General features: G+C 42.3%; 1 protein-coding gene across 7 annotated transcripts in view; it reads left to right on the top strand.

Moving 5' to 3' along the window:
* Positions 1–11,863, top strand: part of Kiaa0753 (KIAA0753 ortholog) — a 70,461-nt gene extending 58,598 nt beyond the window's left edge. For 5 of the 7 annotated variants that reach the window (XM_070001720.1, XM_070001721.1, XM_070001722.1 and 2 more), the window contains 3 exons: positions 683–803; positions 1,277–1,501; positions 10,498–11,863. In XM_070001720.1, coding sequence (XP_069857821.1) covers positions 683–803; positions 1,277–1,501; positions 10,498–10,615 — 464 coding nt within the window. In that variant the 3' untranslated portion in view covers positions 10,616–11,863. Of the gene's footprint in view, positions 1–682; positions 804–1,276; positions 1,502–10,497 lie in introns of those variants that run through there. The other 2 variants (XM_070001723.1, XM_070001724.1) reach the window with 2 other exon arrangements.
* The last annotated feature ends 296 nt before the right edge of the window (positions 11,864–12,159 follow it).

Here is a 12,159-nt window from a genome sequence, read left to right as displayed (position 1 = left end):
ACATTGAAATGTATTTAAAATTAGAAAGAATCTAAGACTTGAATTGTCAAGCCTGTAAGTTGTAGTTAGTAAATCAATGTTTTGATTATAATTATGCAGATTTTTTTTCTAGCAATGCCCAAGACAAATTAGATCAGCTAATTAAGTGTTCAGGCATGAGAGTTTTTTTTCTTCTTCTTTAGTAATCAAAGCATTTAAAGGTTAAACAAACTTAACTGCTTACAAGTCCTTGATTGGGTGGCTGGCTCATAATGGAGTCTCAGCAAGGAGGCTTCCTTAGAGGTGCCAGAGCCTTCAGAAAGAGTTTATTGTTACTTTTTTTCCTTTCTTTTTCATTTATTTATTTATTTATTTTTGGGTGCCAGCACTGGGGTTTGAACTTGGGGCCTAATACTGTTTCTCAGCTTGCTTGCTCACCTGGTGCCCTACCACCTGAGTCATGCCTCTGGTCTCGAGTTTAATATTTCTTAAGACTGTCTCTACACTGGCTTGTTTTCTTGTACTGTTTATATTCACCTTTGCCTTTATAGTAGTTTTATTTTTCCCTATACACTGCTAGCTATGCCCATTAAGGCTTAAATGCTCATGTGACTTCCTCACAGGTTGTTGGCCACTAGGACAGCTCTAAGTTGGACATCAGCTTTTCTTTATATGCATTCATTTTCTGCCTGTCCTCTTATAGACCAGAAAAGCCCAGCAGTAAGTGAAAGGCCTCTGCCTCCTCATCTCATCAGGATCACAAAGCCAGTAACACACAGGGAGCCTGCTGTTAGCATTGTGTTAGAAAGTCCCTGCAATGGCAAGTAAGTGGTTCTGACAGTCTGCGTTCATGTGAGTCGGTTGCCTTTGACCTAGTTAAGTTCTGTATTTCTTCAGTTTCCACAGGGTGGAAGGTTTTTTTAAAGAATATCTTGCCAGTTCTGAGATGGTAACACAGCATGGTTATTAATGGGCAACGTATGTTTCATTTTCAGGAGCCTGCCATTCATCAGTGGCAGCACTTGGCTGGTTTTCCATGGGGCAAGCATTAGTTGGGTCCACGTAGGTTGTTTTGGTACTTCCTGTAAGGTTTGTTTTCAGTGTCATTTTGTCTAGGAGAAGTAATGCCTGTAGTGTGAACATTAGTGCAATGGAAAGAGAAAAGAGAGTCAGGTTGCAGTGTTGCCTTTTGTTCATTGTGAGGGACAGATTTTGGTTACGGAACTATCAAGGTAAATGAGCAGTCCACCTTGCTCACCCATGACTTTGCATGTCTGTTCCTCTTCTGTGTTCTCAGTTCCCTGGATGAAAGTTTGGGAGCAGACGAGGGACCAGAGAAGAGAGAAGCTCCCATTCCTTCACTTGCAGGAGATTCTCCACAGAGAGAAGGCCGAGTGCCTCTCTTTGTCCCACCCAGTATGAGGCACAGCATTGGTGACTACTGTAGCCAATTTGAGCAATTCCTTCGGCTCATATCTCATGAGGCTGTAGGCTCCTTCAACCCATGGCTGTTTGCTGAAAGGTTAGTAAGGCATTACATATTACTGTCTATGAACTAAGGGCCAAATTTCAGACTTGTGGTAAAGCTGAAGAGGGGATTTTCTTAGGGCCCTAGAGTTCTGGGCCCTAATGAAGAATTTCATTCTTCAGATGCAGAAGCCCATCATGAAGGGTCTGTCCTCAGAACCTCACCTAAACAGAATTATCTTCCAAAGGCCTATGCATCACATTGGGAGTTAGGACTTCAGTATATGAGTGTTAGGATAGGGGGCACAAAAGTTTACCTCAGCAAAAGAGCTATGGTATTTCCTCTTGCTGTTGGTGAGAGTGAGGACCCGTCATAGAACCTAAAATGCTGCTGAGCAGAAAGAGAGCAGTCAGGACTAGGAAATCACCATAGTCGGGACACACGGGCCTTCTGCAGCAGCCTCTGACTGCAGTGTCTTCCTTCACCCTCTGCTCCTGTGAGTCACCCCCCTGAGTAGGGTGGGTCCATTAGAGTCATAAAATGGGCTCCTAGAGCTATGAATGAATAACCGGAAAAGATACTGGTGAAGTCCATTCTTTATAAAAAGAATCCAGATTTAAAGTCCTCATGGTATCACTTGTTTATATGCTTGCAAGATATTTTCATCAGTGAGCTAAATAGTATATTTTGTGTTGGTTCTTTGTGCATGTGTGTGCGTGTGTGTGCGTGTGTGTGCACGCGCGAGTGCACGCATGCGTGTGACTGTGCATGTATAGTCCACTTAAGCCCTAACCCTAGCACATTTCTTTTAAGCATACTTCAGGAGTTAATAATTGCTTCTTTTTATTTGCCTCTTATGCATTTACTTTGTACACATACTAGTCAATATTCAGAGTTTTCCCAGTGAACAAAAATGTCAGTTAATCCTCATTTCTCAGCCCTACTCCTCATCTTTGCAGCCCCCTTTTCTTCTACCCTGGCCTAGGACTTCGCCATACTGAGTGTTAGGCTCCCTCCCTCCAGAGTAGCTTCCTTATTTTCTAACATCCTTGACTTCCTTTTCTTAATTTAGTCTCTCATGAAAGAGCTTGTATATAGCAGAGAGAGAGAGAGAGAGTGTGTGTGTGTGTGTGTGTGTGTGTGTGTGTGTGTGTGTGGTGTGTGTGTGTGTGTGTGTGTGTGTGTGTGTGTGTGTGTGTATTGTGGGACCTAAACTCGGCCTGGGCACTGTCCCTCAGCTCTTCAGCTCAAGGCTAGCACTATACCACTTGAGCCACAGCGCCACTTCCAGCTTTTTCTGCTTATGTGGTGCTGAGGAATGGAAGCCAGCACCTCCTGCATGCTAGGCAAGCATTCTACTACTGAGCCACCTTCCTTACCCCTATAGCAGAAATTTCTTAAGACAGGTTTGAAAGTGATATTCATACTTGATTGATGATTTGCAGAAATCAAAGTTACTGGTGTTTTTTTCCCCCCCAAGGACTATATCTTCTTTTTTTTGTAAGTGTGGAAAAGGGCTTGTCCCTTCCCTGCCAAAAATAGGAGTGAAGATCTGTCATCTAACTGCTGTAGGTTTTCTGCCTCATATGTCATTCCATCTTCTTGATTTTCTGTACTTTCACTTTCTGAGCCTTTCTGATGTCTTGGACAAATCAGTTTGCTTTTTTGGGGGGCGGGGGGGAACCTCACAGCTTCTTCCATGCTTCCTTGCTGATAAATCAGTTATGAGTCTTCTGGGATTTTTACCTTCTGAAAACTGTGGTCATGTCTCATCTACCATTGTCATTTTTCTTTTCTTTTTTTCCTTGTAGATTTGTGTATTGGTTTATATACTTTTCTTTTAGTGATATTTGGGGCAAGATCAGGGCAATACCAATAAAACTTTCAGTTAACCTGAGTCTTGGATCTTATATGTAATCAAGTACTACCCTTTGAAGCATATGTGAACCCTGTTCTTTTGTTTTTTTTTTTTTGTTTTTTTTTTTTTTCTAGCTCCTTTCCTTTTTTAGTGAAATTTGGGGACAGAATCAGGGGTAATTGCTAATATTCAAATTCTGAGATTAACCTGAGTTTTGAGTCTTGTGCTTAATCAATAATACCTTTTAAAGCATATGTGAACCTTTGTTCTGGGTGAGATGCACATTTGCTTTCACGTGTTCTGAAGGATTTTCCCAGGGAAGAGAGAAATGAACTTAATTTCTTTCCTTGTGATAACACCTACATGATCCTGTAGTATTCTTACTCATTTCCCATAACTTGTCCCTATCAGTTAGAGTAACTGGCTGATTAGGAAATCCAAAGCAAGCCAAGGAAGAGAGACCAATTGGTTGTATATTCTTACACTAGATACATTGATGCAATTGTTTGTAGCTGTATTACAGGTGTAGAGAGTTCTCCCAGCCTCTAGGTTCAGACATAGAAGACAGAGCTATTAAACATGCCTGAGCTTTCATAGATGTTTTCCTCTACTGCCCTTTGACCTGGCATGACAGTGTGTCTGAACGCCATTTTTGCTCGCTTGTTTATCTCTCCTGATTTACTTTTATTTTTGTGCTCCAAAGATGAGAATTATATTGGTGAGAGTTTAGAAAAGTATTCAAAGACAGATTAGCTCATCTCATCATCTCTTGTGTGAGAGGGGAGGCTACCTGAGTTTCCCACCTATCTTTGAATGTCTGTGTTCTAACATACACCTCAAGAAAGGCCCTAGTCCAGTGATCAGAGTGAACAGATGAAATGAACTGGATGCAGTTAAGAAATTGAGTGGGAAAGGGAAAACAACATCATAGTGGTTTTGATAAAAACCAAACTCCTAAAGATTCCTGGATTTGGAAGAGAGAGAGAGAAATTTCTGACTGAAAAGGATAGATCAAATAACCTTTAGGTAGCTAGTTGAAGGGCAAATAACTCAGCCAACCAAAGTAATGAAGTAAACTCAGGACTCAGGTGTGTATCTGTGCAGAAGTCTGTTGTAAGACTTGAGAGCTAGACACATCAAATACTGTGTAGGCCTGGGTACCAGAGAATGGAAGCATTGTTGACAAGGGAGGATAAAGGAAGGTGAATATGGTCAACATACTTTATATACATGTGTGAAAATGACACAGTGAATCCTACTGAGATTGGTTTGGGAAACGGAGATGGATGAGGGAAATCAACAAAGAGGGTGAATCTGATCAAGGTATGCATGTGTGAACATGTCACAATGAAACCCTCTTGTAAAACTAATTGATGCTAATAAAAATGTGAGAAATAACTTTCTGAAGTATGGAGTGTGGCTCAAGTGGTAGTTTGCTTGTCTAGCAAGTGCACAGCCCTGGGCTCAGTCCACAGTACTGAAAATAATAATAAAATAATACGAAGATAGAATGGCTGATCTCTCCAACAATAGAATAAAAAAGCAACTAGAGAACCGAAAAGTTAAAAAAAAAAGAGTGTCATCTTTAGTTGTACAAGGGGCTTTCAATATATTTATGGGTACAGTGCATCTTGTGTCACCCCTTCTATTGTTCTCCCTTACCACTCCCAACCCCACAGAAACATTTTTGTTTTATGTTGTTTTGTTTTGGGTGGCAGTACTGGGGCTCGAATTCAGGACCTGGGTGCTGTCTCTTAGCTGTCCTAGTGCTCTGTCACTTGAGCTACTGCTCCATTTTTGGCTTTTTGGTGGTTAATTGGAGATAATTATCTCAAAGACTTTGCTATCTGGTCTCACTTTGAATCATGATCCTCAGGTCTCAGCCTCCTGAGTAGCTAGGATTACAGGTATGAGCCAATGGTGCCCAGCTCAGAAAAGTATTTTTGATAGAGGGATTACTACTGAAGAGAATGGTGGGGGGTGGGGGGTGGGGAGAGGCGGGGAGAGAAATGGGACGTTAGCCAAGAACTGATAAGAAAATTTCCCAGTTTGCTATAGTCTTTAAATCAAAATAGTTCATCTTTTGTCTGCTTTGAGGGAGGAATGATGAATGAATGAATGAATGGATGGATGAATTGGCATGCACTGTGGCATATCATGAAAAGGAAACTTGAGTATCCTAGTGTAAAGAGGTGACCTAAGATTCCAGAGAAGTAAAAACTGGACATCTTCAAATTATCAGTAGCAATACTGGAAGCTAGAAGGTACTAGAACATACTTCCAGAATTTAACAGGCATGTTGACTCACCTAAATGACTAAAGATAAGGGAATAAGAAGGACACTTTAGGGGTATGGCTTCATTGAGCTGTGTCCCTCAGTGCTGGAGAGTGTGCACCCCCCGAATAAGCATGTATTCTAAAAAAGGAAGGCCAAGGATTATAGAAATCCTAGACTCAACACAGAGATTCCAAGAAAATGGCAAGAGCTTTTTCCAGGGACAGAGCTCCTCAATGAGCGTGGAAACCATCTATTCCAGACTAGAGGAGGGAGACCTAGGTTCCAGATGGTATGGTTGCCCTAGAGGAAAGGCAGAGTGAGGAAGGTTAAAGAGAAGAAAATGGATAGATACATCACCTGCTGTGTTGAAATGTACTGAGAGTACCTTTGTGTTTCTCTCACCATTTGGTGATGAATTTGCTTTAGGAATATAAAGAGCAAAGCAAATATAAAATGAACCAATCATTTCAGCTTCTAGTAATGATGCGCTTGGTAATTTGGACCACCTCTCCCACTGAGGATAACTGTTAATAGAAAAGCTGAATTAAAAATAAAACACAGGTGCTTAAAGGCATCCAGAAGTGAACTAGGTGAATAATGAATAATGGGGCCAGGCTCCTGGAGAAGACAGGGAGCCGGACCCACTGCATGGCTCTGGATAGTCGGTTTTGGAGAGAGAAGAGGAGCACTTAGCCTTTTCATATCAGAAGACAGAGGTTGGAATCCAGTAGGTGCCAAGGGCATGTGATTGCCCTGGTGAACCATACTTACTTTTTGTTATTGTTGTGGGGCTAATATTGAACCCAGCACCTTCCTCGTGCTAATTTAGCATTTTACCACTGAGCTACATCCCTAACCCTTGTCCTCAGTTTTGATTGGAACCCTGAAACTTTCACTTGGATATAAACAAGCCTTCTTAGGGGCTTTGTTCAATATATCAACTCAGTCCTTGAGATTGGATTGAGTAGACTTTACATAACCATTGCCCTCCAGTCTCCAGGCATATACAAACCTCAGCTTTTTTTCTGGAGGAAAATAACATCATCTTGAAACTTACCTTATTTCTACAGTTTTTGAAAACAGTGTCTGGTGTATAGTAAAAAATAAAAGACAACAGACACAAAACAAGAACAGACCCACAGCAGCCCAAATACCATAGCTATTTCAGACATTAAAATAATTGTTTCTTGTACACACAGAAATAAAAGAGACAGGGCTGAGAAGATGGCTCAGTGGTAGAGTGCTTGCCTTGCATGCATGAGGCCCTGGGTTTGATTCCTCAGCACCACATAAACAGAAAAAGCCAGAAGTGGCACTGTGGCTCGAGTGGTAGAGCACTAGCCTTGAGCTTCAGCTGAGGGGCAGTGCCCAGGCCCAGAGTTCAGGCCCCACCACCACCACCAAAAAAAAAAAAAAAAAAACTGAACAAAATCGGGCTGGGTGCTGCTAGCTCACACCTGTAATTCTAGCAAGTCAGGGGGCTGAGATCTGAGGATCACGATTCAAAGCCAGTTTGGGCAGGAAAGTCTATGAGACACTTATCTCCAGTTAACTACCAGAGAACTAAAAGTGGCACTGTGGCTCAAGTGGTAGAGTGCTTAAGCACTTGCCTTGCGCTCAAGAGCTCAGGGACAGTGCCCAGGCTCAGAGTTCAAGCCCTACAACCGACCAAAAAAAAAAAAAAAAAACTGAACAAAATCTAAATGTACATTCTAGAATTAAAATTATACTTTCTGGAATGAGGACGTCATTGGATGGTCTCAGTAAGTTAGAGAGTTAGAACATAGAACAGAAAAAAATAGCCAGAGTGATACATAGAACCACTATTAAAGATGAAAAGTACAGAGAGAAGGGACATAGAAAAAAAAATCAAATGTTTATGGTGTTGGAGTCCTAAAAGGAAAGGAGAGAAAGGGAAAGTAAAAATAAAATTAAAAAGAGATCATGACTATCACTTCCTTAGAGTAACAAAAGAAGCTCTAAAACCCCCAAGTTAAAAGAAAGAGAGAGAGCAAATTGTATTTAGCCATATGTCATAATATTGTTGAAAGGACAGTGAGAACATCAGCAAGAGGAATAAAAATGAGAGGAATAAAAATACAGTAGAAGTTGGAAGACCTGATGCATGTTTTTAAATTCCTGAAAAGTACTAATTCAGAGTTTTAAGCCCAGCAAAATGTATACCAGGAAGGAAGATGAGAATTCCCCTGTAGTTGGGGGATGGAAGGGGAAGAAAGAGGGGAGAAAAAATGACAAAAACAAAACTAGGTGGAAATAGGGTAGGCAGGAAGCCATGGCACTTACCTCCATGTACATTTTTGTGTTTCTGATTTTTGTTTAGTCAGTAGTTCATTCCACTCTAAAATTTGATTTTGGGAACCATATTAATGTTTCCTTTAGATAGCTTCTAATCAGCAAAGATGGGAGAACCCTAACTTGAAATACAAACAGAAACATGAGCCTGGCTGTAGCATCTAGTTTCAGCTAGAGACCGCAGTCATGTCATGCACGGTGCAGAGTGACTTGTCAGCATGGCATTCGTCCCCAGAGCTTCCAACAGCATGAGCCCGGGCTGTGGTGGGGTAGGATTCTGCAGGCCTCTTGGTCCAGCAACTCTGAAACTACTTACTTTGAATTTAATGATGGCTCAAATAATACAATTTGAATAGCAAGACCGGGGTTTCTGGGGGATGGCTAGAACAAATCCTTGGTTGAACTGGAATTAGCCCTATTTTTATGAGCATACAGTTTTGGTAGATGACAAATACAGAGGGTTATAGGGACATTTCTTGGTTTTCTGCTGGGGGCATCTAGAAGCAAAGGCGTTGGCAGCGCAGAGCTTACTTGGTGTTCCGATCTCCATGTCTCACTGTCTGTGTCTACCGTGAACTGGCCCCAGGGCTCCTCAGAGAGGCAGGCCTGGGGCTCAGAAATATAACATGAGCCTTGAATATCATGTGTTCCTGAAAGGAAGTGCTCTAAAGAATTATAGGACAAGCCAGTCAGAGTGGCTGAAGCCTGTAATCCCAGCTCCTTGGGAGACAACGATGTTGGAGGTGTTTGCTGTTCAAGGCCAGCCCAGGCATAAAAGTTCATAGAATTCCAGTTCAGCCCGAGGCTGGTACAGTGGTACACACCTGTGATCCCAGCTATAGGGGGAGCACTGTGACTGGGCACAGTGCTGGGTGCTTGTCATCCCCTGCAACTCAGGGAAGCACAAGTAGAAGAATTGCAAGTTAGGCAAGACCTAGGCATGAAGCAAGATCCTAAAACTAAACCAGTGCAAAAAGGGGTTGGTTTGAGTGGGGAGAGTGCCCACTTAGCAAACCCCCAATATAGTTCAAATCCTAGTACAGCCAAAAATAACAAATGATGAAGACATATCAAGAGGCCACAACAGCCAGCTTGGTCAAACGTCGGATAAATAAGTAATAATAATTTTTAAAAAGTAGCAATAGTATCAGATTGCAAAAGTCAGAAGCCATAAAACCAACTTACGAATGAGTGAATGAATGAATATATAAATAAGCAGGGGGAGTGCTCTATTATAGTAGAATGCCAGCTATTACATGAGGAAGAAAAGTAGTTTTGGGGAACCCTGCAATCATTGATTCACACAAGTTTGATGAGAACAAAAAAATTACAAGCTGGGTGCCAATGGTTCATGCTTGTAATCCTAGCTACTCAAGAGGCTGAGATCTGAAGATTATGGTTCGAAGCCAGCCCAGGCAGGAAAGTCCATGAGACACTTATCTCTAAGGAATCACCAGAAACCCAGAAGTGGCTGTGTGGCATAAAGTGGTAGAGCACTAGCCTTGAGCGAAAAAGCTCAGGGACAGTACCCAGACCCTTAGTTCAAGTCCCAGGACCAAAAAAAAAAAAAACAGGAAAGAAAGAAATAGAATAGTTACATAGTCTCTGTCTCCCTACAATAGGCTTCTTAATTACAAAAGAAAGGCCTATAGCAAATATGACCAAACTAAGTGTTCAAAATCACCAGTCATCAGTAATGAGTGCATACAGACCTTAACACACTGAGGGGGGAATGTATTTCAAAAGTCCAGGGACATTCTGCAGAGAACAGTTAGGATCATGGGAGATAGACTGAGAAACATTTCAAATTAAAGCAGACTAAATGAGAGACTTGAGAACAAAACACAGCCAAGGATTCTGGATTGACCAGAAAAAAGTTTCAGTGCCAGTATTCAAATTTATACTTGCTAGGCTGGCACTCTGCCATTTGAGCCACATATCTTTCCCAGCTTTTTGCTGGTTATTTTAGAGATTAAGTCTAGTGAGTGGGCTTTTCTGCTCTGGTTGGCTTTGAACCATGATGCTCCGGATTTCTGCCAGGTGTAAGCCACCAGTACCCATCTAAGAAAGTTTTCTTTTAAGGGATTTATTGAGACAGCTGGCGAAATTTGAATAAGGCCTACACATAAGATTGGATAATAGTTTTGTATTGATGTTAATGTTGTCTTGTTGATGAGAATGTCCTTTTTCTAGGAAATGTACAAGGATGCATTTGGGGAGGTCATCCTGTAGCTTACTCTCAGTTCAGATTCAGAAAGGGTGAGGTATGCAGAGAAAATTGCTATATAAATTTGGAGTGTCCTGCAATCTTGGTCTCAGGTATAGGTCCCAGGTGGATGTAACCAGGAGCAGGGCTACAGTGAGGTCACTTTAGTCTCCTCTGTTAGCTCGGTTCCGAGGGCCAGGCCACTGTCTGTGTCCCAGGCCTCCAGCAGGACTTGGGCATTACCATCCTACTGTCCAGAAAGCCAAGCCCCTCACCTTGCTTTTTCTTCTGAATTTCATGTCAGTTTTAGAATTGACTTGTTAGGTTCCCAGCTGAGAGACAGGAGGGTTGGATGTGCCACTGTCAGTGCTTTCAGCCGTGTGTTTATCTTGCAGCTTTTCAGAGCAGCTGGTAGATGAAGCTCTGGAGAGCGTGGCCGCTGAGCTGCTGGATGTGTGTGAAGACTACGCAGAGGCTGTGTTCACCTCAGAGTTCCTAGAAGCTGCTACCTAGAGGCCATCCAGGCTGGGCCCTCGGCCACACAGCAGTGTCCCCACTCCCAGGAGATGTTTGTCCTCAGCTGCAACCCAGGCCCAGAGTGCTGCCTCTGGAAGGAAGGACATGCCCTGCAAAGCCCCTCGCTTTGCATTCTCTGTCACAGCAACAGTTCTGGAAGTTTATGATGGCATGTGCTACATTTATCTGTGCCCAGGGAGTGGGAATTGATTATGGCAATATACTATTTTTAGATATATCACTTTCTAATTGAAATATTATGTTCATTTTCTGGCTCAGAATATTTTGGAAGGTGATAGATAATTATATTTGATGCAGGGACTCAGGTTACTGTTGAACTCAAAGATGGCCTCCCTGCCAGCCTGAGTGCAGACTTGCCCCTGGCTGCTGTTTTGGCCATCTGTAGCACCCTACTGGGCCGCCTGTCCCGAGTGGCCCACTCAGGTGGGGCGCAGTGTGGACATACTGCCAGATCTCTGCTCCCCAGCATGCCTTCCTCCAAAGCTCATTCCAGGGTGGCATTTTATGTCTCAGTTCTTCAGTTTACTGCTCTGAATTTGCACTGGCTGGCATAAAAGGCCTTCTCTGAATTTAGAGGCCGTTCCTGGACTTTTTAGGAAATGGCCACCCCTACCTGGTAAGGTAAAGGTGCAGAGCTCACTGTTGCTCAGCAGTGTCCAAGTCTCTGTTTCCATGCCACAAGGGAGGATCCGAAGATCCACAATCCCTCTAGAGAAAGGAAGACATCTGAGAACAGCCTGGCTCGGTCTTCCCAGGTCTTCTGCATCCACAGGACAAGTGTCTGAAACTGAGAAGAAGAGGAAGAATGTGCATCAAAATAAAGCCACTAACCAGGAAAACTTTGCTTCAATGATTTGCCCCAGGCCTGATGAGAGAAATGTGAGGAGCAAAGGGTCCAAGACACCACCCCAGGGAATAATGTGACTCTTGTCAGAACACACAGGGTCATTCTCAACTACACTATTTCAGTTGGTAATTTAAGCTTCATGATCATACTTATTTGTGCAAAATTGATTTTCATTTAATGTTAGTGTTTTCCTGCTTACTTTTGTGTAACCTCAGAATGTGAAGCACTTCTAGGGAATTACAGTCTTTAATCTGGAAAGTTTTTATGTGCATTTGAGCTGATAGGAGCCTTTGTCGTTTGTAGTAAAGTCAGTTGTGTGGAAGTTTTTATTGTATTGGGTATTTTAAGAAATAATAATAAACAATATTTTAAAGTTTTATGCATGTCTATTTGAAATAATTTATATTTCCTATTTTTTTCCACAGACGACATGAGGTATAATTGACAGGAACCACTGAGAATACCTTTATATTTCATATGATAGTAGGTTTTTTGCCATGTCAGAAAGGAATAATTGACAAGTTTTTTAAAAGCTAACACTTGTTAAGTACACACTACAGCATGGCTCAGCACTCTGCCTGCACTGACTGAGCTGGTGCTTGTGCACCTGTGTATGATGGACGCTGACTACAAGGAGGCACAGGAGGGGTGGGTTTGGGTGTGTTCCCTGATT

This window comes from Dipodomys merriami, unplaced genomic scaffold (assembly GCF_024711535.1).
Source record: "Dipodomys merriami isolate MVZ:Mamm:240054 unplaced genomic scaffold, mDipMer1.0.p SCAF_59, whole genome shotgun sequence".
In the NCBI taxonomy this organism is placed as follows: domain Eukaryota; kingdom Metazoa; phylum Chordata; class Mammalia; order Rodentia; family Heteromyidae; genus Dipodomys; species Dipodomys merriami.
Note: the sequence above shows the minus strand (reverse complement) of the source record. Positions and strands in the feature narration are given on the sequence as shown.